This window comes from Erinaceus europaeus, chromosome 7 (assembly GCF_950295315.1).
Source record: "Erinaceus europaeus chromosome 7, mEriEur2.1, whole genome shotgun sequence".
NCBI lineage: Eukaryota > Metazoa > Chordata > Mammalia > Eulipotyphla > Erinaceidae > Erinaceus > Erinaceus europaeus.
The window spans coordinates 40,332,530-40,357,432 of NC_080168.1; the positions used below are offsets into that span (position 1 = coordinate 40,332,530).

Consider the following 24,903-nt stretch of genomic DNA (forward strand, 5'->3'; position numbering starts at 1 on the left):
CAGCTGCCATTCTAAAACTTTCTGTCGGACATGATTTCTTTCATTAAATATTTTTAATATTTATTATTTATTACCTTTTGTTGTCCTTATTTTATTATTGTAGTTATGATTGATGTCGCTGTTGTTGGATAGGACAGAGAGAAATGGAGAGAGGAGGGGAAGACAGAGAGAAAGATAGACACCTGTAGACCTGCTTCACCACTTGTGAAGCGACTCCCCTACAGGTGGGGAGCTGGGGGCTCAAACCGAACCGGGATCTTTATGCCAGTCCTTGTGCTTTGTGCCACCTGCTTAACCCACTGCACTACTGCCCAACTCCCTGGACATGATTTTTGTCACACATGCATACACACCCAGTAAGTCTTCACTGAATATAAGTCAGATGTGCAGCTTCTGTGCATAGTTTCATTTACAGCCTAGTTCATTTTATCACAGTTCCTTTGCCACAATTCTGTAGGTAACCTTTTTTTTTTTCCCTGCCTCTTATCATTACAGCTGTAACCAGCCCGCCTACTCTTCTGGCTGTTGACTCTGTAACTGACAACTCTGTCACAATGAAGTGGAGGCCCCCAGACCAGATTGGTGCAGCAGGTTTAGATGGCTATGTGCTAGAGTACTGTTTTGAAGGAAGTAAGTATAATTTGTAGTTAAAATGAATACCATCATCAGTAGGTGAGATGTGTCCCTTCCCCCACTCCCACCCCCTTCCTTGAGAACTCACCTCTTGTCCTGCTGAAAATGACAAGCCAAAGGCCATCTTCCTAAGGTGAAGAAAAATTTACCCCTTCCTTGGTGCTGGATGCTAATCGAGGTCTCAAAAAGGTCTTGGTGAAGCTGCCTAATCAAGCAACACAACTGATCAGAGTTAGAGGAAGAAGAGCCTCTGACAAAATTTCTGGGATTTCTACTTTTTGAATCAGTGGAATCGACTTGTACCAAAGCAAAACTTAAAGGCTTAGTTAAGATGGAGCAAACTGAAAAGTCTCATTCAAATACTGAGCAAAAGTTTGCTATCAAAGGAGCTGCAATCAGAAGATTTGACAATCTAGTTACTATCCCCTGACTTCTTTCTTTTTAAAATATTTTATTTATTTATTGAATAGAGACAAAAATAAATCAGTAGGAAACCGAGAGGTTGAAAGGGAAGAAGTTGGGATGAGAAAGGAAGGGAGAGGGAGGGGGAGAGAGAGACTCATAACACTGTTTCACTGCTTGTGAAGTTTCCCCCTGCAAGTAGGGAACCAAGGTCTTAAGCCAGAGTCTTTGTATTTGTAATATGTGCTCTACCAGGCCTGGTCGCCTTCCCCTGATCTCTTAAAGTTAAAAAAATAATAATTAGGACAACATCCAGAGCTTAAAGGAAGCAGCATTAAATCCCAGGGGTGTGGAATAGGTATAAGAAATAGGTTTGAGATGTAGCCATAACTTGTCTCAGGGGACAGGTATATAAACATTCAACCATTTAAATTTAGGAGATGGAGAGGAAGAGAAATGGGAAGAAAAAAAGTCACTGGCAGAAATAACAGAAAAAGAAAAATGATCTAAATAAATATGGGTCAGGGTATTCTTAGAAACAAAAACAACATAAGATATGGAACTTATTGAGTCCCTTGTGTATTTTTTTTAATTTATTTTTTTATTTTTCCCTTTTGTTGCCCTTGTTTATTGCCATTATTGTTATTGTTGTTGTTATTGATGTCGTTGTTGTATAGGACAGAGAGAAATCAAGAGAGGAGGGGAAGACAGAGGGGGGAGAGAAAGATAGACACCTGCAGACCTGCTTCACCGACTGCCTGTGAAGCGAATCACCCTGCAGGTGGGGAGCCAGGGGCTCGAACCAGGATCCTAATGCCAGTCTGTGCCACTTTGCGCCATGTGTGCTTCACCCACTGCGCCTAGCTCCTGTGTATTTTTAATCTCCTATTTGTCACAATTTGAAAATGAGTAAAACTGCTGCAGTGTTGGACTCAAGCTCCATTGTGAATGATGGCAGGTAAATAACCCACCAGGGAAGATCACTCACACTTACAAACTTAACAGCTGAGGTTTAGCCCCTGAGGAAACTTATTTGGACCCCAATCTTCAACACAAATCTTTACATGAGGAAAAGAGAGACTGCAGAGCACATTTGGAAAATCAGATACATGAACACAAATGTATCTCCCTTGGAGAAAATATTCTATGAAGAAGCATCTTTTGAAGATAAAACTGCTTGAGAAAGAAATCTCATGCCCCTGGCTTGAAACACCAGGGAAATGATCTTCACTGACTAGGGAGGGGAGAAGAGAAAGGGTTAAAGTATCCTGGTAACATTGATTTCCTTTTCCCAGAGCTCTACATACAGAGCACTGTGCTTGTTTTTTCCAGGCCTTAGAAAGCCAATAAGCAAAAACCAGTGAGAACATTATAAGAACTTGCCCAAAGTTAACTTGGCACAGAAGGGGGCAGTCATTGATGCTCCAAGTAAATTCTTGAACACTTAAGAATATGACTAGTCCCATTCTGTTCCCCTCCCCAATTTCAAAAAGTTGAGCACTTCCCTTTGTTTTTTGTGTCACTCCACCAGCAGATTGTCCCAATCTTATATGCAATGTGGCTGCTGAACACGAACTTTATATATATATATGAAATAGAGCAAATTCTTTACTCTTTTCTTTCTGATAGGTTTAAAAAGTAAGAAGATACAGCAAAATGATAGATGGCTGTCATTTTGATGTAACCCACCTTAGATAAAATACAACCAAGTGTATTTTACATGATTTGGTGTGTGGTCTGTGTAGATATATATGTATACATGTCTATACATATGTATAAGTACACAGTCGTTGTTATTATGTATATATTTTACCACATAACTTTTTTTTTGGACTTAGCTTTCTATGAAAGTTCTTTCATAACGTGTATCTTTTCTTGCAGTCTTTTTCTTATTGTCTTTATGTGGCTGCCCTATTCTTTGTTCTCTTTTAATGGCTGTTGTCCTCCAGACTAATTTTCTGTAGTGTTTAATGCTTCTAGATACTTCAGGTGTTATTCTGTAAGAGACTTCTTTCTTTTGTAAGACTGTGTGTTGGTTTTGAGTCTGCCTTTCTCTCTCTCTTTTTAATGCCTGCAGCATATTTATCTTCTCTGTTTTCTTCCTTTCTTCCTTCAGTCTAGTTCTTTTCAATCTGAAAATTTTCCTGTGTATTGAATAGTTCTCAGGTTCCTTCCTCACCTCCTGGGAGCCATGTTCTCTTTCTGTTTCCCTTGGTTAAAATGGTTCAAGTTGAAGGAACAGGATATTTTTTGTTCCCCTCTGATCTTGTTTTTTCCTCTTGAAATCTGCTTGTGTGAATTCTATACTCTTTCATGCAATTTTCCTAGAACTTTCCTTTTTTCATTTTCCTTAACATTTATCTCTTGGTTGTGGTGTGTTATCAACATGATAGTTCCCAAACTGACCACTGAACTTAAAAACAAATCTCTTTTTGAAAGTTCTAAGTAATGTTTTGTCCATATACCCTTCGCATCACCAAAAGATTCTGGCTTCCTACTCCTTCTCCCCAATTCTCTCAGAAGGATTAGAATGAGAGCGAGGAGGGGGCTAAAAGGAAAAGGGTGGGCAGCCCAGTCCCCATGCCTGTACCCCTTTCTTGAGAGATAGAAAGTCATTGTCCCAGGCCAGCAGAGAATGTTCATGGCTGCTGTGTAAGCTAGCAGCATTCCCTTCATCCACATGGAATTCTGAGACCCAGGCTGGCTCAATGTGCTTTCTTGGCCTGGAGAATATTGTCACTACTAGGGGCTTCCTCTTGAGCTGCTGGAGCACTTCCTATCTGACTGAACTTGAGCCTTGGCTAGAAAGAGCTGATCTGGCTCCCACACTCTAATACAAAAGCCCCATAGTGGAAACCCTGTGTTTCCTGGGGTCCTGAGGGGACCTTCCCAGGATAGATGATCCCACTGTGTCCTGCTCCTCTGTGAAGTCTAGAACAGGCTCCTTCTTTCCCTTTTGGGTGTTACTTTGTTCTTCTCTACCTCTGGACCCCACAGTCAGTGGTGCCCTAGCCTCCTCTTCTTTGTGGCAGGTGCCTCTGTTCCCAACCCACAGCCTGAACAGAGCAGGCCAGGCTTCTCCTGAAGAACATCCTCCACCTAATGTGTTTGGCCCCTTCTGTCACTATCCTGAAGACAAATATCTTTGCATACTTTGCATACTTTACTAACAGAGAATGCTGACTACTGATCCAATAGTCTTCTGGTGTGAACGTGGGTGTTTTTTTAAAAATTAATTTTAATGACGGATTCTCAAAGGTCCATCAGCAAAACAGTCTGATGAGAATGGGGAGGCTGCATATGATCTTCCAGGTAAAGTATTCTGTGAGAGCTCTCAAACTTTCTTATCTTATTATAAAGTTTCTGGGATGTTCCATGACTGAGCATGAAGTACACCCCCTGCCACTCCCACCAGAAGAAGCTCTTAGAAATGGAGGGGGAGGCTGATAGGTAATAATGTGGGATGGAGCCTTATTTTTTCCCCATGCACATAATGCAAACAAACTCTTAGAAGCTGAAGCACACCAGGCTTAAATCCAATATCATTTACAAAGCAATTAAAAATTTTTTGAAAAAAAATCAAAATATTTTTTCAATCATAAGAGCTTTTGTAAAAAAAAATTAAATAATTAAATGTATTAAGTTTTATTAGAATTGTGCCAACTCTTATGGGTCTTGGCTGGTGAACTGTTTTCTCTTTGCCAAGGATATAGACTTCTTTTCTTCATAAATGGGAGTATCATCAAACTCTGTGAGCTCACATTCAAGTCTAATAAGAAAACACAGACAAAATAGATTACATGAAAATAAAAGTGTCTGTCATTCATTAAGAAAAATTCTTTTTTCTGAACTTTAATGTACATAGAGGGGTAAGGGTCATGATTCCATCCCATTAATCATTACAAAAAACTGAATTAGGATTCATCATACAGGTACTGAATCCCAGCTTAACCCTAGAGACAATATAAATAATAAATAAAAATAAATTTTAAAAAACTGCATTGGACTAAAACCACTGCAAATTGTTGAGATTACCCTAGCACTATTACTAGTACTCAGCATCTAGTAGTACTTAAGACTCAGCACTTGTATTCAGTACTAGCATGCATTAGTTCTTTTTTTTTAAGTATTTTATTTATTTTATTTTTGAGAGAGATGCAGAGAGAGAAAGACACAGCAAGAAACACCAGAACACTGTGCAGCTCTGGTTTATGGTGGTGCAGGGGATTGAATCCAGGACTCTGGAGCCTCAGGAGAGTCTCTTTGCATAACCGTTATGCTATCAACCCCTGCCCCATGCATTAGTTCTTAATGTCCTGAATAAGAGGTTTCTGGGTCTTTTTTCTTTTTTTCTTTCAGAAATAGAATCTGAAGTTATTCTTCTTCCTACTAATCACATGAGCTTATCTAGGCTATTTTTTCATTTAAATGTGAAAAATGTCCACTCATGTATTCTGAGTCCAGTCCAAAGTCATGATTTAATAATAAATAAACTACTAATTGGTAATTGACTATTAAGAGGATAATTGAATTCACTAACCACCACCCCCCTATTTCTGTTCTCTTTCTCTTATGGATTGTAGCTGAGGACTGGATAGTTGCCAACACAGATTTGATCGACAAGACCAAGTTCACCATCACTGGTTTGCCCATGGATGCAAAGATCTTTGTACGTGTGAAGGCTGTGAATGCTGCAGGTGCCAGCGAGCCCAAGTACTACTCCCAGCCCATTCTTGTGAAGGAAATCATAGGTGGGTCTCCTTTTCACATCACAGCTTTTCTTTCTAGAGTCTAACCCCTTTCTTCTCAACCCTCCGTCCATTTTATTATCATCCCTTTATGTTTCTTATTGCATCCTGGGCTTTAGAAATAAACAAAACAGAGTGGGGGGGATAGCCTAACAACAGAGCAAAAGGCTTGCATATATGGGAACCCAGGTTTGAGCTCTGGGCCACCACATGAGAGTGCTTCCTGAGTGTGGTGGTATCTCTCCTTTCTGTTTCCCTTCTCCTGTCTCTCATCCTATGAATGTATATACGAATGAATGAATGAATGAATGGATTCCAGTGGAAGTGGAGAAGGAATTGTACAGACCTGGAGTCTCAGCAATAATCCTGATTAGGAAAAGGAAAAAAAAAAAAAAAGGAAGGAAAGAAGAGCTGGCTCCTCTCACCTGCTGAGGGCCCTGACTGATACACCTGACTGACCTCCCACCCTGCCAGTACAGCATATCTGTTACAATATGCAAGGATCCAAGTTCCCACCTTCGCTAGGGAAACTTTACAAGCAGTAAAGCAGTGCTACAGATGTTTTCCTCTCTCTTCCCTCTCTGTCTTTATCTATTAAATAAATAAAATCTATTTCTCTCTGTCTTTATCTATTAAATACATAAAATCTTTCAAAAAATAAAATGAAAGTAAAGGAAGGGAGGAAGAAAAGAAGAAAGAACATGGTTTTGTCCTTGCACCTCCACTTGTGTTCTTGCCCCAGGGATTGTCTGACCTGATGCACCTGACTGTCCAGGGTGAATAGGCAAACTAGCCAGAGCTGGTTCCTGCCACCTGGTGAGGGCCCAAACTTGTCCTCACTCCTGGTTGACCTTTCACCCTGCCAGAAAAGGGCTGCTTTATTCATTTATTTTATGATGGTTTATATTTTCTTTTGTCTTTCTTGTTTTTATGTGGGATCTAGGATCAAATCCAGGATCTCATACAGGCTGCCCATAATGTAATGTAACTCACAGTGGTCATGGAAGGGGGTTGTTACTAGAAAATTCCAACAGAATTACCTAGATAGCATATGCTAGGTGCTGAAACATTTTTTATGATCTTATATAAAAGAGAATGGCAGTCCTAAAGAGGACAGACTTGCTATAAGAAGAAAAATATCTACTGGGTCAAAGAGAAAATTTGGTGCTTTTTGTAAATTTGCTTTTGGGTTACAACAATAAAAACAGAAAGGTGCAATAAGACCAAGGATCAGTTTTGTGTAGTACATCTTTACAGATCTCTGCTTGAAGAAAACATTTAGAACAGAAGTTATTATATATAATCAATTAGCACATCTGATATTTTGCTGTGAAGATACAAACAAAAGGATATCCTTGTACCTCTTGCCATTGTGCTAATGTAAAACCATTTCCAGTGCACTGTACTGATCACAAAATGCCACTATTTTGTTTTCACTCAGAACCTCCAAAGATTCGTATCCCAAGACACCTGAAGCAAACTTACATTCGCAGAGTTGGAGAAGCTGTCAATCTGGTTATACCTTTCCAGGTAACAATTCAGAGATCAGTCAGCTGCTATCTTCAGCACTAGGATATATTTTTTTTACCTTTAAGATTTATTTGATGATAGTCATGTAAAGTAATGCTTGTATCTTTTACAAAAGTAACTATATTCATTGTAGACATTTATTTTAATAAAGATATAGAAATAAGAAATTTTAAATAACTTGGTTTACTTTTTCTCTCTCTCTTAGTTCATACCCTATTATGCCTGTCAATACTTTTTAAAATAATTTTATTTATTTAAAAAAGGAGACATTAACAAAACCATAGGATAAGAGGAGTACAACTCCACACAATTCCTACCACCAGATCTCCGTATCCCATCCCCTCCCCTGATAGCCCTTTGGGAGTATGGACCCAAGGGCATTGTGGGATGCAGAAGGTGGAAGGTCTGGCTTCTGTAATTGCTTCCCCACTGAACATGGGCGTTGACTGGTCGATCCATACTCCCAACCTGCCTCTCTCTTTACCTAGTAGGGTGGGGCTCTGGGGAAGCAGAGCTCTAAGACACATGGGGTTGTCCAGGGAAGTCTGGTCAGCATCATGTTAGCATCTGGAACCTGGTGGCTGAAAAGAGAGTTAACATACAAGGCCAAACAAATTGTTGAATAATCATGAACCTAAAGGCTGCAATAATGCAAATGAAGAGTTGGAGGAATCAGTGTCTGTTTTCCATCTGTGTGGTGAACAAACATTCACAGGAGTTCCAGGAATAAATTAGTATAAACTGGAACTTATATGTTCAGTTAAGATGGAGCTTTCCCAAAGTCTGCTCTTAAGTAAGTTTGGGCTGTTGGAGAAAGCAGAGAGAGGGTTACAAACAGGTCTTGATCGAGGAACACAGCAGAATGGAGAATAACCATTTGCATTCAAACAATATAATTTTTCTAAAGTTCTCTACTTTGCATGTTTTGTTGAGAGCTAGGTACTATCACTATGCTTATTTCACAGACTGAGAAACTAAGGCATGGAGTGTTTAAGTCACTTACCCCAGGTCTTTCCAAATTTGAGTCACTAAGGTATCAGTTATTTCCTTTTCTATTTTTTTATTGTTTATTTATTTATTTTTGCCACCAGGATTATTGCTGGGCTCCATGCCTACACTATGAATCCACTGCTCCTGGCAGCCATTTTTTTCTTTTTTTATTTCTAATTGAGAGAGGAAGGGGAGACGGAAAGAGGATGAGAAAGTCCAGATGGTGGTACACCTGGTTGAGTGTACACATTACAGTGCGCAAGGACCCAGATTCAAACTCCCGGTACCCACCTGCAGGGGAAAGCTTTGCAAGTGATGAAGCAGTGTTGCAGGTGTCTCTCTGTCTCTCTCCCTCTCTATCTCCTCCTACCTTCTTGATTTCTGGCTATCTCTATCTAATAAATAAATAGATGTAATAAAAAAATTAAAAAGACTCCTGCAGACTTGCTTCACTGCTACTGAAGTGTCTCCCCTACAAGTGGGGAGTAGGGACTGGAACCCAGGTCTTTGCATTTGGAAGTATGTTCACCCAACCCATTGCACTACTGCCCAGCCCCATCAGCTATTTTTATTTTCAATTGCCACCACACTTTCTGCTTGAGCTCAGTGCCTGAATAATGACACCACTGCTCCAGATAGCTTTTTTTGTTTTCTTTCTTTCTTTTTTTTAATAGGGACAGAGAGAAATGGAGTAGGGAGAATGAAAGAGAGACCTCTGCAACACTACTTGTGAAGCTTTCCCCCTGAAAGTGGAGACCTGGGGCATGATGTGCTTATTCTTCAAGGTGCCACCACCAGGCCCTATCTCATAGCTATTGAGTGGAGTCAAGATCCAGGTTCCTGGAGCTTAAGCTCTTAATCATTATACCTTGTCATGCAGGCTTGGAGTCTGGAGAGACTCAGCTGTCAGTTCTTGTTCCATTTAGCTGCAAGTTCATGAACAGGTCTTTTAACTCATTTATAGAAAGAGAGAAAGAATGAAAGAAAGGAAGAGAAATAAATGAATATAATAATACTTACTGTGGTGTAAAATTGGGAGAAGTGATAAATGTCATGCATCCATTTTTTTATTTTTATTTTTAACCAGAGCACTACTCAGCTCTGGCTTGTGGTGGTACAGGAAATTGAACCTAGAACCTGGGAGCCTCAGGCATGAAAACTGTTTGCATAACCACTATGCTTTCTCCCCTACCTTGTGCACCTAATGTTAATATGCCTAATCATGTGCTCAGAACACAATCAGCACTCAACAGGGAGTGTGAGTGTTAGTTGCTATCTAGCTGTCCTCTCCCAGGCTGTTTTCTAGCAGTGCCTTGAGCAGGGTAAGCCAATGTCGAGTTTTTTTTTTTTTTTTTTTTTCCATAATACTGATAGAGAGAGAGAGAGAAAAAAAAAAAACCTCAAGATAATCTTCTTTCCCCTTTCTACTTTTTTTCTGTCTTTCCCTCTAGGGAAAACCAAGACCAGAATTAACTTGGAAGAAGGATGGTGAAGAAATTGATAAGAATCAAATAAACATTCGTAATTCTGAAACTGATACAATCGTATTTATCAGAAAAGCAGAGAGGAGCCACTCTGGGAAATATGACCTGCAAGTCAAAGTTGAAAAATATGTGGAAAGTGCATCCATTGATATCCAGATTGTTGGTAAGTTAAGAGGAAGAAACTAGAAGGTTCTGTCAAAGGAGGGTGGGGACTAGATGACCTTGTCATGGAGACAAGAATAAACACTTTTGTTTATGAACTCTACATAAAAGTCTCCAAGAAAATATTTTTAGATGGTGGTCAAATTTTGTGATCTTGTGAGCAATTCAAAAAAGTCTTTTGCTAATTAAAAAGACTAATGAGGTAGTCTTGAGGCTGAGTTCAAGGTCAAGCACCATATGGGAATATTGTGTTCAGCACCAGGGGAACTCTGTCAATGGTGGAGTGGTGCTGTGTTATTTCCCTCTCTCTCTCTCTCTCTCTCTCTCTCTCTCTCTCTGTCTCTTTGAAATAAAGAATGAAGCCATGACAATGCACATGTCTGGTGCCCCATATTCATTTCCTGGTAGTGCACTTAAGAAATCAAAAGAGGGAGTCGGGCGGTAGAGCAGTGAGTTAAGTGTATGTGGCACAAAGCGTAAGGACCGGCGTAAGGATCCCGGTTCAAGCCCCCAACTCCCCACCTACAGAGGAGTTACTTTACAAGCGGTGAAGCAGGTCTGCAGGTGTCTTTCTCTTCCCCTCTCTGTCTTCCCCTCCTCTCTCCATTTCTCTCTGTCCTATCCAACAGTGACATCAATAATAACTACAATAATAAAACAATAAGGGCAACAAAAGGGAAAATAAATAAATAATTATTTTTTTAAAAAAAACTAATAAAAAAAAGAAAGAAATCAAAAGAGCAGGCTGGGCGGTAGCACAAGGGGTTAAATGCACGTGGTGAGTAACTCAAGGACTGGAGTAAAGATCTGGGTTTGAGCCCCCAACTCCCCACCTGCATGGGGGTCGCTTCATAAGTGGTAAAGAGGGTCTGCAGGTATCTATCTTTCTCTCCTCCTCTCTGTCTTCCTCTCCTCTCTCAATTTCTCTCTGCCCTATCCAACAGCAACAACAACAACAAGGGCAACAAAAGGGAAAAAATGGCCTACAGGAGTAGTGTATTCTTAGTGTAGGCATGACTCCCAGCAATAACCCTGGAGGCAAAAGAAGAAAAGAGAAATCAAAAGAAGCTAATTCAAAGCAGGGATAGGAGAAACCTCATTTTAAAATCACTTTTATTACTGTATTTCAGCTAATTTGACTTAAACTATGCCCTTGAGTGTAAATTCTTTTTCTTTTCTTTTTTTTTCTTTTTAACCAGTTCTGTCTTATGGTAGCATAGGAGATTGAACTGAGATGTTGGAGCCTCAGGCATGAGAGCCTCTTTGCATAACCATAATCATTATATTTTTTTACCACCACCTTAAATTCATATTCTTTAAACTAAACACTGGCAAAAACTTTAAAGGTTTTTTTTTTTTTTTTTTTTTTTTTACCAGAGTACTGCTCAGCTCTGACTTATGGTGGTGTGAGGGATTGAACCTGAAACTTTAGAGCCCCAGGCATGAGAGTCTGTTTACCCCCACCCTCCTTTTTAAATTTTTATTAGTGATTTAATAATGATTAACAATATTGTAGGATAAGAGGGGTACAATTCCATACAGTTCCCATCACCAGAGTTCCATATCCACTGTTCTCCATTAGAAAGTTCCCTATTCTTCCCCACCCCACTCCACCCTCTTACCCTCCACCCCCCCCCCCACCTCCTGCCTGGTTTCCTATTCTTTATGCTTCTGGGAATATGGAACAAAGATCTTTATGGGGTACAGAAGGTGGGAGGTCTGGCTTCTATTATTGCCTCTTCACTGGATATGGGTTGATATATACCCCCAGCCTGTTTCTATCTTTCCCTAGTGAGATAGGGCTCTGGGCAGGTGGGATTCTAGGACACATTGGTGTCCTAGAATCCCAGGAAAGTCAGGTTGGTGTCATGGTAGCATCTGCAACTTGATGGCTGAAAAGTTTTAAGACATAAAGCAGAACAAACTGTTTACTATTCAGAAATCTGAAGGTAAGAATATTGCTACTGATGAGGTTTGGGGTCTCCATTTTGGAAAAAACGAGGAAATATATTTTAGGTCCAATCTAAAGGGACCATGACTTTACTAATTTTTGCTTGAACCCAACAGCTAACATGCAGGTGGGCTGAAATTGTTGTCTGGGAAGATAGTGTCAGAGTTGGGAATAAAACTGGAAAGCTAGGTCAGTGATAGAGTAGCTCCCAAATATGGGAAAAGTATATAAATACTGTTAACTGTAAGACCCATCAATCTGACCTAGGGCCCATTTCTATTCATATTTAGCACAGGAGCACAGAAACTCTATCCCTGTCAGTCTGAACTCTCATTCTATGGTCACAGCTAGGAACATTCTAGCCTGCACTCATTTTAAGACCAGTTTTCCTCGAGTAGCAGAATATGTTGACCCAGCCTACCATTGGAGAGTGGGGTAATTTCTACCATTAATGTTCTACATTGAAGGCAAGGTACTGTAGAGGCCCATAGGAGAGTTTATTATGTTGTTCCTGATGGAGATGACCAGTGGAGAAAGGGATCTGATTATTGTAAATGTGGTCCCAGAAAGTGAACTCAGGACCTGACCTCACACTACATGAAAATACCGAGCAGCCACCTGAGATCAACTTAATTTTAATTTGGAGCCAGAGAGAGGGAAAGATAGATGTGGAGAAAGGAGAAACACCACAGCACTGCTCTGCTAACCATAGAATTTCCTTGGTTTTTGCCCTTGTTGCTGGGGCACACACACTACACAGAATGATAAGACCTACTCTACCTAATAAATCACCTCCAGGCCCTGACAGCCTCAATTCTAATGAAGTCTTTGTGGCAGAGCCTGGAGGAATGCTGTCCCTCCACACAACCCCCAACACAAGGAAGAATATATTTAAATACCCTCCTGTAACCAAGCACAGTTTGGGAAGGAAAGTCACCTCATAGTGATGCTGTGAATTCATTCCTTAGACCGCCCAGGCCCACCTCAACTTGTGAAGATCGAGGATGTCTGGGGAGAGAATGTTGCTCTGACATGGACTCCTCCAAAGGATGATGGCAATGCTGCCATTACGGGCTACACCATCCAGAAGGCTGACAAGAAAAGTATGGTAAGGTTTGTTTTTCTCTGGTCCAGCAGAAGCAGGTCATATTCCCTCTGAAATTAAGGGAGAGGCCTTAGTTCCTCTCTAAAGAGGACCCCGGTTGGGGGTAGGGGTAGGGTTCCTTGAGAAGTGATGTGGCCTTAGTAGAAAGGGTAAGCACTGTGCAGCCAGAGAGCACTGGACTTGAACCCAGCATTGTCATTTAATACTATGTACAGTATGCTTAGCCTCTTGGGTTTAACTTACCTATAAGTGGGAACATGAATATTTACCTTTCATGTGACTAGATTCTTATAAAGCAATGGGCCCAGGGCTCAGTGATGTTCATTAATTCCATTTGTTCGACAAGTATTTACTTGCTCTGGATTTTAACTCAGATGTATTCCCATACAACTCATTTCCTTTGTAAACTAAGTACTGAATAGTATGGATTTATGTCTCAAAAAAAAAAAAAAAAAAAAGCACCAGATAGAAAAAAAGATAAAAAGTGAACAGCAAGTGAAATAGTAAATCTATAGTCTGATTTAAGGTGGTCAGGTTAAGGTGAAAGAATGTGACCAATATTGTGACAGTGGAGCAGTGAAAGGGCTACGGAGTAGGTGATATTTGAACAAAGACCTGGAAAAAAATCTTAAGTTAATAGCATTGGGCATATTTATAGCCAACTTTAATTTGCTTTAACAATAGCTTCAACTCATCCTCATAATATTAATTGACACTAAAATTCTGTAAGTGTGCTTTGTTGTATAAAAGATAAATAGGGACCAGATGATTGTACAACTAGTAGAGTACACACATTACCATGTCCTGACCCAGGTTCTAATCCCCAGTCTCCACCTACAGAGAAGCTTCATGCGTAGTAGAGTGGTGCTGCAGGTGTCTCCTTTTCTCTCTGTCTCTCTCTCTATTATTCTCTGCCTCTTACCCTCTGTTTAAAAAAAAAAGTGGCCACCAGGAACAATGGAGTCCCTGTGGAGCCACTGAGCCACAGAAAATAGCTCTGGTGGCAAAAATTAAACAAATAGGGATAAGGATACAGTGCAATTGAAACACATAAGACTTGTAGATGAGAGGTCTCAGGTTCAATCCACAATACCAGCAGTAGCCAGAACTGAGTATTAATCTGGTCAAAATAAATGCCAACCAAAAAAAAAATTTTTAATTTATTTAAGCAGCTGAAGAGGTGAGTTGATGGGTAGAGTTCAAAACTTGCATGTGTGAGTACTGAATTAATTCCTGTCACACTGTGGCACATGCCACAGTGAGTCCCTGGCTTATTCTCTCTCTTGCTAAAAATGTATATCTTTGGGGAGAAAAGACAGCTGAGTAGATACATCGATGACAGATTCTCTTCAGTGAAGAAGAAAATATAAAGATAGCAGTTGGCATGGAGTGTACATGAATATAATGTGTAAATGATCTCAGTGTACATCAAGTATAAAATACTAAACAAATCAAATAAACCTTGCTCTTGATGTAAAAACAAGTGATGTGTTTCTTTTATTTAATGAAGAATCCCTGTTTTGTTGGTGTTTTGCATTTTATGCAATGTTGTGTACTTTAGGTGATTTTATTCAAATGTTCTTTTTCTTGTTTTAGGAGTGGTTCACTGTCATTGAGCATTATCACCGCACTAATGCCACCATTACTGAACTGGTCATTGGAAATGAGTACTACTTCCGGGTCTTTGCTGAGAACATGTGTGGCCTCAGTGAGGATGCCACAATGACTAAAGAGAGCGCCGTGATTGCCAAGGATGGTGAGTAGCCGGTGTAGTAGACTTCCAGGAACCTTGCAATGACTTACAGAGAGAAAAATAAATGAAGAGATGAGGTGAAAGGAAATAAGGAAATGAGGGCTGGGAAGACAGCATAATAGTTATGCAAAATCTATATACATGCCTGAGGTTCTGAGCTCCCAGGTTCAATCCTCATCACCACCATAAGCCAGAGCTGAGCAGTGCTCTGGCCTTTTCTTTCTATATCTCTCTCCCATTAAAATAAAATAAATAATTTTTTAATTTAAAAAGGAAATGACAAGCACACTTTTTAAAAATTAGTATAAAAATATCCAAGTGAAATATCAACTTTACAAGTAAAATTTGTAAGGAAAATTTAATTATTGCATTTTTCTAAAAGCACAATCACAGATTCATTTCAACTTCTGGGTAGTGCTTTCATAAATAGATAAAATCACAGAGATGGGCAATAGTAGGCATTTACTTCTTGAACTTCTGTTCCTTTAACTCTTGGGCAGTTTCAATGGAGGTATACTGATAGCCATTCTGAGAGGAAAAAAAGACTCTGAATTCCATCCCTGCCTTTTCATTTCCTCATAAACCACATTCCTTCACCATTTTCACTCAAACACATTGCCAATCCAAATATGGAGACACTGACTTCTTCTCAATAATGGCTTCAATTTCAGATAACCATTATGCCTCTTTGCCCAGAAGGGCTGATTGTACATTTATCCCCTTTAGAATGCACACACCATGTGGTATTCATTTGTGTTTGACATGTTTTTCTAAGCTCAGAGAAGTTTTAACTCCAAGTGAAGCATGCCAAGAATAACATATTCTCAGGCCAACTTGTCTATTTCAAATGCTTATTTTTAAGGTAAAGTCTACAAAAGCCCAGTATATGAAGACTTCAATTTCACAGAAGCTCCCATGTTTACTCAGCCTTTGGTGAACACCTATGCTATAGCTGGTTACAATGCCACCCTGAACTGCAGTGTGAGGGGAAACCCCAAGGTACTATATATCTCCTTCAATCACTTTAGCTCAATTTAAGGATTAACCCCTAACACCCTCTTTTATATATACTATGTTGTAATTATTAGAGGTACTATAACTCATCTTCCAGCTGTTCTTTGTGTCTTTTTCTGGGACCAGGACAGGGTAACAGAGTGTTGGGGGTGTCATTATGTGTACTATTTAAATGTTGAAAAAATATTTTTTCTTTACTGAAGGACATCATCTAGGGAAAAACAAACCCACTGTTTTGTTTTTTAAAGAATGGAGAGGGGAGGTTGGGCTGCAGCGCAGCGGGTTAAGCGCACATGGTGTGAAACTGGAGGACTGGCCTAAGGATCCCAGTTCGAGCCCCTGGCTCCCCACCTGCAGGGGAGTAGCTTTACAGGCGGTGAAGCAGGTCTGCAGGTGTCTCTCCCCATCTCTGTCTTCCCCTCCTTTCTCCATTTCTCTCTGTCCTATCTGGCAACAACAATAATAATAACCACAACAGTGATAAAATCAACAAGGGCAACGAAAAAGGAAAATAAAATATTTTTTAAAAGAATGGAGAGATACAGTGATAGAAGCAACATTGTTTCATCTGAAAAAATAGGTGGTAGTACTGAATCACAGAGATTTCTGTAACTAGTAACCAGGAGGAAATAGTACACTACCAAGCAAGCCATCTCCTGGTGTCTCCCCCACCCCAATTTTTTTTGCCTCTAGAGTTATTTCTGGGGCTTGCTACCTGTATAATCTACCACTAGCGGTGCTTATTTCTTTCTTTTTTTTCCCTTTCTTTCTTTTCTTTTTATTTGATAAAACAGAGAAATTGAGAGGGAAGGAGAAGATAGAGTAAAAGAAACACCTGCAGACTTGCTTCACAGCTTGTGAAATTTCCTCCCTGCAGGTGGGGAGCAGGGTTTTGAACCTGCATTCTTGAGTATGATAATGTGCTCTATTGAGTGTGCCACCACCTGACCCCTAAATCTTTTTTTAAGGTATCCCTACTATACACTGTACAGTCTGAGTTAACATGCTGACATCATGAACCTATAGAGCAATTTGTTTATTTAATCAAAGTACCATTCAGCTCTGACTATTGGTTGTGCAGGGGATTAAAGCTGTGGCCTCTCATGTGCCAGTCTTGTACATTACCACTGCAGTAACTCCCCAACCCCTGTAGATCAAGTTTGAATGCAATTAAATCCATGTCTTAAGATTGCCTCCAGAAGTGGAAAGGGTGTTGGATCATAGAGATGGGCTTAGTTAGGAGTGAGAGTGTTTTGCAGACACCTATCATGGAGAAATGAAGATTTGTACCCATGTGTCAGCACCTATACTATAAAGCACTAAACCCCCAATGAAATTTAATATATATATATATATATTGCTCCACCCTCTGTAAACCCCCCCCCCCAAGCTATCCTCTGAACAAATCTGAGTTGCTTCTTCAGAACTGTGTATTTGTCTTCTGGGAAAACACTAAGAAGAATTTAACCTGAGAGAAACAGTGCTGGAAAGTACATCTTCTTAGATGTACTTTCATCCTAAACCATGTTTTAAAATTCCATGACTGGCTTTGATGGACTATTAATATGCTAAGTACAGATGCTTTGATCTCACTTACTTCAATCCTAACTTCAGCCCAAAATAACCTGGATGAAAAACAAAGTTGCTATTGTGGATGACCCAAGATACAGGATGTTCAGCAACCAAGGAGTCTGTACTCTAGAGATTCGAAAGCCCAGTCCTTATGATGGAGGCACTTACTGCTGCAAAGCTGTCAATGATCTTGGGACTGTAGAGATCGAATGCAAACTGGAAGTAAAAGGTATGACATCCAAGATCTAGGGCAGAAACCCAAATGAAAGAGAGTTGTGGAATTCCTGTCCTTCTACCAGAACCCAAATTGTTTGTCAAAATGTTATGGGGTAGGGGAGAAGAATTGAGGGAGAGAAGTTTTTTTAACCTTCTGTGTTTACTCCAGTTCATTTGTTGATATTTACATAATAGGTAAGTTTACTTAGTTTCAGCTCTTGCCATTCTTGTAAACTAACAGGATGTTAATTCAATGGGATGTTAGTATGTGCACAGCAAGCAGGAACGAATAAAGTCAAAGGGACGTTCCTTGGTGATGTGGTCCATCTAAAAGTAGAAGTCTAGTAAAAAAAAATTATAGACTAAACTTACAATTAAGGAATTTACAGTATTTTAAATTATTTATTGTTTTGTAAAAAAATGTATATGGGGAGCAGAGGGTAGATAGCAGTCTGTTATGCAAACAGACTCTCGTGCCTGAGGCTCCAGAGTCCCAAGTTCAGTCCCATAACACCATAAGCCAGAGCTGAACAGTGCTCTGGTAAAAAAAAAAAAAAAAAGTATATGGGTGTGCTTACTAATTTAATGTTTAATGTGATAAGTATAGAATATAGCATAGACATGTTCTAGCCACTTGTTTTCAAGATCTCACTAGAGAATTTTTGGTTATATATAGGTACATATATTATTTATATTAGTTTTCTGAAGCATTGCAACTAACATAAACTAAGAAAACACATAAGTATTTATGTGATAGGAAAGTTGCAGAATAATCTGCTTTAATTTTAATAAATTTTTACATTACATTGAGTGTGGTTCCTATAGCTGCCAGAGCATTATTATAACAGGAGACATTATCCTAATGTCTTATTGCTAATTCTTATTGTGTAGTATTTTCATTCTGTGATTACTAAAGTTTACGTTTTTCCTATATATAATGAAGAAATTATGATCTATAAGTCAGAGAGATGACTTCAAAAATATCTATTTGTAAAAAGAATATAGCGGTGTGGGTATATATATATGTATATATATATATATACACATATATACATATATGGGTTGTTTACTTCTCAATCTAATATAAATATAGTAGAGAAACTTCTTGGAAAGCTTTTGCATATATAACTTTGAAAAAGAATATTCTTTTTCTTATGATTTCTGTCCATCCAAGTAATATAGTATATAAGATTTATAACTAATTGAATAACAGCAATTTTTAAATTATTTTTAAATATAAAGTATGTAGTACTCTTAGAAAATATCAAATCTTGCAATAGATAAAATAGATGGTGATGTTGATTCATAGAGACTGCAAATTTAAATACTATTGTTTGTTAACTTTAAATTCAAATTTAGATCATAGTTGCAAATACATCTGATTTCTTTAAACACCAAACCTGACTCTAAGGCATACTTGGTACTTCTGTTTAAACATCCAAAAACTAATAAACCAGCCAAAAAACCAAAATACCTAGTATGTTTTTCACATATTCTGAAAATAGTTAAATGTCGCTAATAAAATAATGACTTTGTAAATGGCTCAGTATTGGGGTTCCTCTATGAAAGTGAACAATGTTATACACATAAATAATACATTATTTTATAATATATATCTAGTAAATTGTATAGTAGTTGAATTCAATAATGCAAAAATGTGTTCTGGTGTAAGTTCATAATAAGGTATCAACTGTAGCATGTGTAAAAAAGCTTTTGGTTTTTAAAAAAAGTAAAGCCAAGATTGTTTATCATCAGATTTTTATCTGATAATAGGTGACTTCAATAAGGTTAAGCTGTGGGGGGAAAAAAGGTAAGCATGTCAACTGAGAATAAGTAAAAACTGGTCCAAATATTCTGATTCTGCAGTGATATATCAAGGAATAAATACCCCTGGACAACCAGTCATCCTGGAGGGGCAGCAACAGGTTTTAAAAGTTCATCTTCCACTGGATATTTTTACTTTCTGTTCCATTCCTCTTACATGAAACCGCATTTTGCATGTAAAGCTTGACTTTCTCATCTGCTTTCAATTGTATTTCATAGTAGCTCATGGCATACAGTGTTTATGCCATGAACAAGGAAGGCCAAATTATTCAAGGTTATTAAAATTAAGTAATGCAGGAACTAAGTTTTGTCAGAAAACTAGATGTCACACAAGTCCCCATAAATAAAGCCAGAAAGTTACTTTTTTTTTTTCTTTTTCATAGAGACAGAGAAGCTGGGAGGGAGAGAGTGTAAAAGAACACAGCATCAAAGCTCCCTTCAGTGTGATGGGGACCAAGCTTGAACCTCAGTCATGCATATAGCAAAGTAGCACACAATCCAAGTGAACTATTTCACCAGCCCTAGAAAGTTACATTTAAAGATGACCTCAGTCTAGATGTAAGACTATCAAAATGTAGAAATCAATGACATTTCTTTACCATGCTTCATATTATTTTTAATGTATAGATAGATTCTTTCCCTTTAAATCCCAGTGTAGTTCGCTTAGACTCAGAAAACCGAACATTTTAAAATAACAAAATTAGGGAGTCGCGGTAGCTCAGCAGGTTAAGGGCACGTGGTGCAAAGCACGAGGACCCACAGAAGGATCTCCGTTCAAGCCCCCTGGCTGCCCACCTGCAGGGGAAACGCTTCACAGGCGGTGAAGCAGGTCTGCAGGCATCTACCTTTCTCTTCCCCTCTCTGTCTTCCCCTCCTCTTTCCATTTCTCTCAGTCCTATCCAACAATGATGACATCAATAATAACAATAATAATAACTACAACAATAAAACAAGGGCAACAAAAGGGAATAAATAAATAAATATTAAATAAAATAACAAAATTAGAGGAAAATTTCTCTTGGCATTTTTGACAGGGAGAGTATACAAATAAAATGGATTAAATATTTTTCAACTTTTGTAGACACTATTTCCCTGTGAAAAAATTTACCATATATCATCCATCTCTTTGTTGAATAGTGAGATGTTTCCATAGGACCAAAATGACTATAAACAGTCATGAACTTTAAAGAAAATTCTAGGACTCCTTGCTAAATGCATTAAGTGATAAATGAGCCCTATTGTGTATGTGTATTTCACTTCTTTCAGCAAGAGTGAAGGGGGAAGCTATTTGTGGCTGGTGAACAACCTGACACAAGCACTAATGAATTGGATCTCTGCCTGAGTTTGCAACATTTCTTCTCTGAGTTCCCAGAGATAATTTCAGGACAGAATTTTGGCTCTTTAATTAAAATTTGGAAGTTAGACTTTCTAGTCTAAGTTTGTTTAAACCTTTAAATCAGTCTTATATAATCAGGTCCAAATATAATATTATAGAATGCATTGGTCTAATAAAGTATTTATACTTGATAATTTTGCCTTTTAGAAGTTCAACATATATATATATATATATATATATATATATATATATATATATATATACTAACACTTATTGTCCATGTTTTTCTTTTGTTGAAAAACACGATATATATATATGTTGTAGGGTTGTTGTTTTTTTCCCTTTTAAGCTAATGGTTTGGAAAGCTCTTACCATATTCACAGTACAATCAAGTTAACTTTGCCACTTGTTCAGGCAAAGTGGTTGTGCATATTAATAAATGTTTTACATATTAATGTTCCTTTTGAAGTGACTGGATCCCTGCTCTTCATCCCATTTGCTATTATTTTCCTGTCTTTCACATGACTAAGGATTAATGAAATGAAATCATCTCATCATAATCATGACCATAATTTCATCCAACAAGTAATCCTTTGGTTTTAGACCTTTATTAATGCTTACACCTTATCTCTCTCTCTCTCTTTCTCTCCCTCTTTTCCTTAGTCGTAGCACAGTAAGGATATTTGAATGTGTATTATCATCTAAGGTAAGCTTTCATATGGTTCTGGCATATGAAGCTTATGACTATCATAAGCCATACAAAGCCTGTGGAGTATGGCATGATTTTCATTATGGAATCCAATGAAAATAGTCTACTTAAAATCTCTAACTTTGTAGTTTAGTCTGTATTCCAGTCTATGGACATTAACAGCTAATACTTATTCATCCCAACTGACTCCTGTTGTCATGAAGCAGGTTGCTGAATGCAGTAGTGCATGGATGGACACATTTAATGTAGATGAAATGAGTGCTCTTTGCATCAAGGAATGGACACGTACTTTAGCGGCATCATTTCTACCAAAATGTGACTTGAATTTTCTTTTTAAAGAGAATGACTTTCTTCAGTTTGCATTGAAGACGTTTTAGGAATGTTCATATGGCATGCTGGTTTTGTCTGGGTGTGACTTTTATTAGCAAGGAGTGAAGCACTTCTTTAAAGGACCAGGAATTTTGGTGGTTGCTTGGGTTCTCACATGAAGGTTACTTTAATTTGATAACTCAGAAACAAGGGAGGTAAGCATGAATCTTTGGTAGAATGGTTCTTACTGTTTTGAATGAAATACATCCATCTTGCACTATGGGTGATATGTAAATAGCTAGGGTTAAAACAATAACACCTTTTCCCCCAATGCTCTTGAATTAGAACTCTTTGTGCTTGATTTTAAAAAAAGAAAAAAATTAACTGGAAACTATTCTCTCCCACTGATTCATAAGCCTGTATGTACTTCTACTGTTTAGTCAGAACACACATCATCTAAGGAGGAACCCCAAAACCTCTCAGAGAGCAGTTATTATTTTCCAGTTAGGAACCCAAACTAAAATCAAATAATAGCAGGGGAGGAGAAATTGCTATGGGTCTGCCAGGAACTGGCTTTCCCTTTTAGATGCCAAGTGCTTTCAATTCTAAATGTACTAAAGGCAGGAGGAGAATTCCAAGTAGGAAGTGAATGAATTTTTGTAACTAACTTGAATGTAATCAGTCACATTTCCTGGAAGCTGCTCAAGAGGTATTGTTGCGGTGGTCATGTTTCATGTGGACAGTCTTGATTTTGCCTTTGCCTTTTTCTTTTCCCTTCCAGGTGGTCTTTCCTTCTGCAGACTCCTCTTGCAAGGTGTGCCTCCAAACATAATTGATTCTTATTTGCGAGACTTGCAATCAAGCAACCCTGAGGAATATTGAGGGTTTGGGCACTGCCCAGCTATTCTCCACTGCTTTGAAGTCTGGTTGCAATGAGAAAGCATTTTCTGTTTTTTCCACCAAGCCCCCAAGTGTGTTGGTTTTTCTCTCCTCAAGAAGTTGAAGGGTAAAAGAAAAAATGTTTGCACGGATTGCTTAATTAAAAATTGCTGACAAAAATCATTCTTGAAGCCAGTGTTTCTTTGTGCTTTGCCACTATACATTACATAACAGCAAGCTCTGGACTACCAAAAGCAGTGGTTTTAGTTTAAATTGATAGGCTTTCCTCTCCCAAAGGGGGAGAAAAAAAAAATATATATATATGATACACTATGATAGAATCTTGACAACCCATCTATTTCTCTCTTTATTTATATATTTAAATTAATTAATTTTTGCCAGATCACTACTCATCTCTGGCTTATGATGGTATGGGGAATTGAACCTGAGACCTTGGAGCTTCAAGCATGCCAATCTTTTTGCAGAACCATTATACAATCTCCCCCACCCAAGCTATTATTTTTAAATTTCTTTATTGGGGTATTAATGTTTTATAGTCAACAGTAAATACAATAGTTTGTACATGCATAACATTTCTCAGTTTTCCACATAACAATACAACCCCCACTAGATCCTCTGTCATCCTTTACCAGGATCTGTACTCTTCCCCCACCACCACCACCACCAATCTGGAGAACTTTTTTAAGGCTAGAAATGGACCTACCCTATGATTCTGCGATTCGTCTCCTGGGGATATATCCTAAGGAACCCAACACACACACCCAAAAAGATTTGTGTATACCTATATTCATAGCAGCACAAGCAACCCAGGTATCCAACAACAGATGAGTGGCTGAGCAAGTTGTGGTCTAGATACACAATAGAATACTACTCAGCTATTAAAAATAGTGATTTCAATGTTTTCAGCCCATCTTGGATGGAGCTTGAAGAAATCATGCTAAGTAAAATAATTCAGAAACAAAAGGATGAATATGAGATGATCTCACTCTCAGGCAGAAAAGAAGATCAGAAGAGAAAACACAAGCAGAACCTCAAATGGAGTTGGTGTATTGCACCAAAGTACAAGCTATTTCTTTTGGTTTGATTTTTGGTTTTGTTTTAGTTTTCCACTAGAGCACTGCTCAGCTCAGGTTTGTGGTGGTGCTAGGGATTATACCTGGAAGCTAAGAGTCTCAGGCATAAGTCATTTGTATAACTATATGCTGTCTCCCCAGCTTCCCTGTATTTTTAAAAAAAGACTTATTTATTCATTAGAGAGATAGATAACCAGACCAGTGGTCCGAGAGGTTGCACAGTGGATAGATAAGATGCTAGGCTCTCAAGCATGAGGTCCATCCCTGGCAGCAGATGTACCATAGTGATATCTGTTTTTTTCTGTCTTCTCCTATACCTCTTGTTAATTAATAAATTTTAAAAATACATATTTTTTAAAAAGAGATAACCAAACTATCATCTGGCATATGGGATGCCAGAGATTAAATTTGGGACCTCATACTTGAGATTCTGATCTTTTATTCATTTGTCCACCTCCTCGACTCCCTATCTTTCTCATAATCTAAGAGAGTTTTCTTTTGTTTGTTGAATAAAGACAGGCAAAGAGAAATCAATAGAGAAGCTTCCCCTCTGCAGGTAGGAACTGGGACTTGAATCCAGATCCTTGTACATTGTAACACATTCAATCTACTTGATGTACCACTACCTGACACTAATGTTTTTGTTGTTTTGTTTTTTTCACCAGAGCACTGCTTAACATCAGCTTCTGCTGGTGCTGGGGATTGAACCTGGAATCTTGGTGCCCTAGGTGTTAAGGTCTGTCTGTGTAACTACTGTGCTATTTCCCCAGTCTTAACACATTTTTTCTCCTTTTTTTTTTCTTTTCTTTAGTACTGTTCCCAGGCAAAGTTTTCTGTTTAGTTCAACAGGTATGTGAATAAATGTCAGATGTGTGGATGGTCCTGTGATGAATTCATCTAGGAATCAAGTTGATAAAGAAGGCTGAATAAGATGAATAAGCCACTTCATGGTTTCAAGGAGCTCATAAAATATAAGACTAGTACACAAAGGGGAGCATATCAACAAGCCAGAAGTCATGTGCCATAAAGTATAGTAAGGACACAGAAGTTGGATAGTGAAGCTGATATATATTCAGAACCCATGTATGTGTCACATCAGGAATGAAGTATAGGACATGCTCCCAAGACTTTTTTCCTAAATCAAATTAAATATGACCTCAAACTCTCCACTGGTTGGGGAGACAGAGAAATT

The 24,903-nt window shown here is 38.5% G+C and overlaps 1 protein-coding gene across 6 annotated transcripts in view; it reads left to right on the forward strand.

Annotated features, from left to right (window-relative positions):
• The window catches only part of MYBPC1 (myosin binding protein C1), a 101,344-nt gene extending 78,544 nt beyond the window's left edge, over positions 1-22,800 (forward strand). For 2 of the 6 annotated variants that reach the window (XM_060194237.1, XM_060194240.1), the window contains 10 exons: positions 496-630; positions 4,294-4,347; positions 5,619-5,786; positions 7,225-7,313; positions 9,755-9,950; positions 12,869-13,008; positions 14,602-14,761; positions 15,621-15,757; positions 17,387-17,573; positions 22,520-22,800. In XM_060194237.1, the coding sequence (XP_060050220.1) occupies positions 496-630; positions 4,294-4,347; positions 5,619-5,786; positions 7,225-7,313; positions 9,755-9,950; positions 12,869-13,008; positions 14,602-14,761; positions 15,621-15,757; positions 17,387-17,573; positions 22,520-22,620 (1,367 nt within the window). In that variant the 3' untranslated portion in view covers positions 22,621-22,800. Of the gene's footprint in view, positions 1-495; positions 631-4,293; positions 4,348-5,618; positions 5,787-7,224; positions 7,314-9,754; positions 9,951-12,868; positions 13,009-14,601; positions 14,762-15,620; positions 15,758-17,386; positions 17,574-19,426; positions 19,486-21,383; positions 21,427-22,519 lie in introns of all 6 variants that reach the window. The other 4 variants (XM_060194238.1, XM_060194241.1, XM_060194242.1 and 1 more) reach the window with 4 other exon arrangements.
• Positions 22,801-24,903: the final 2,103 nt, after the last annotated feature.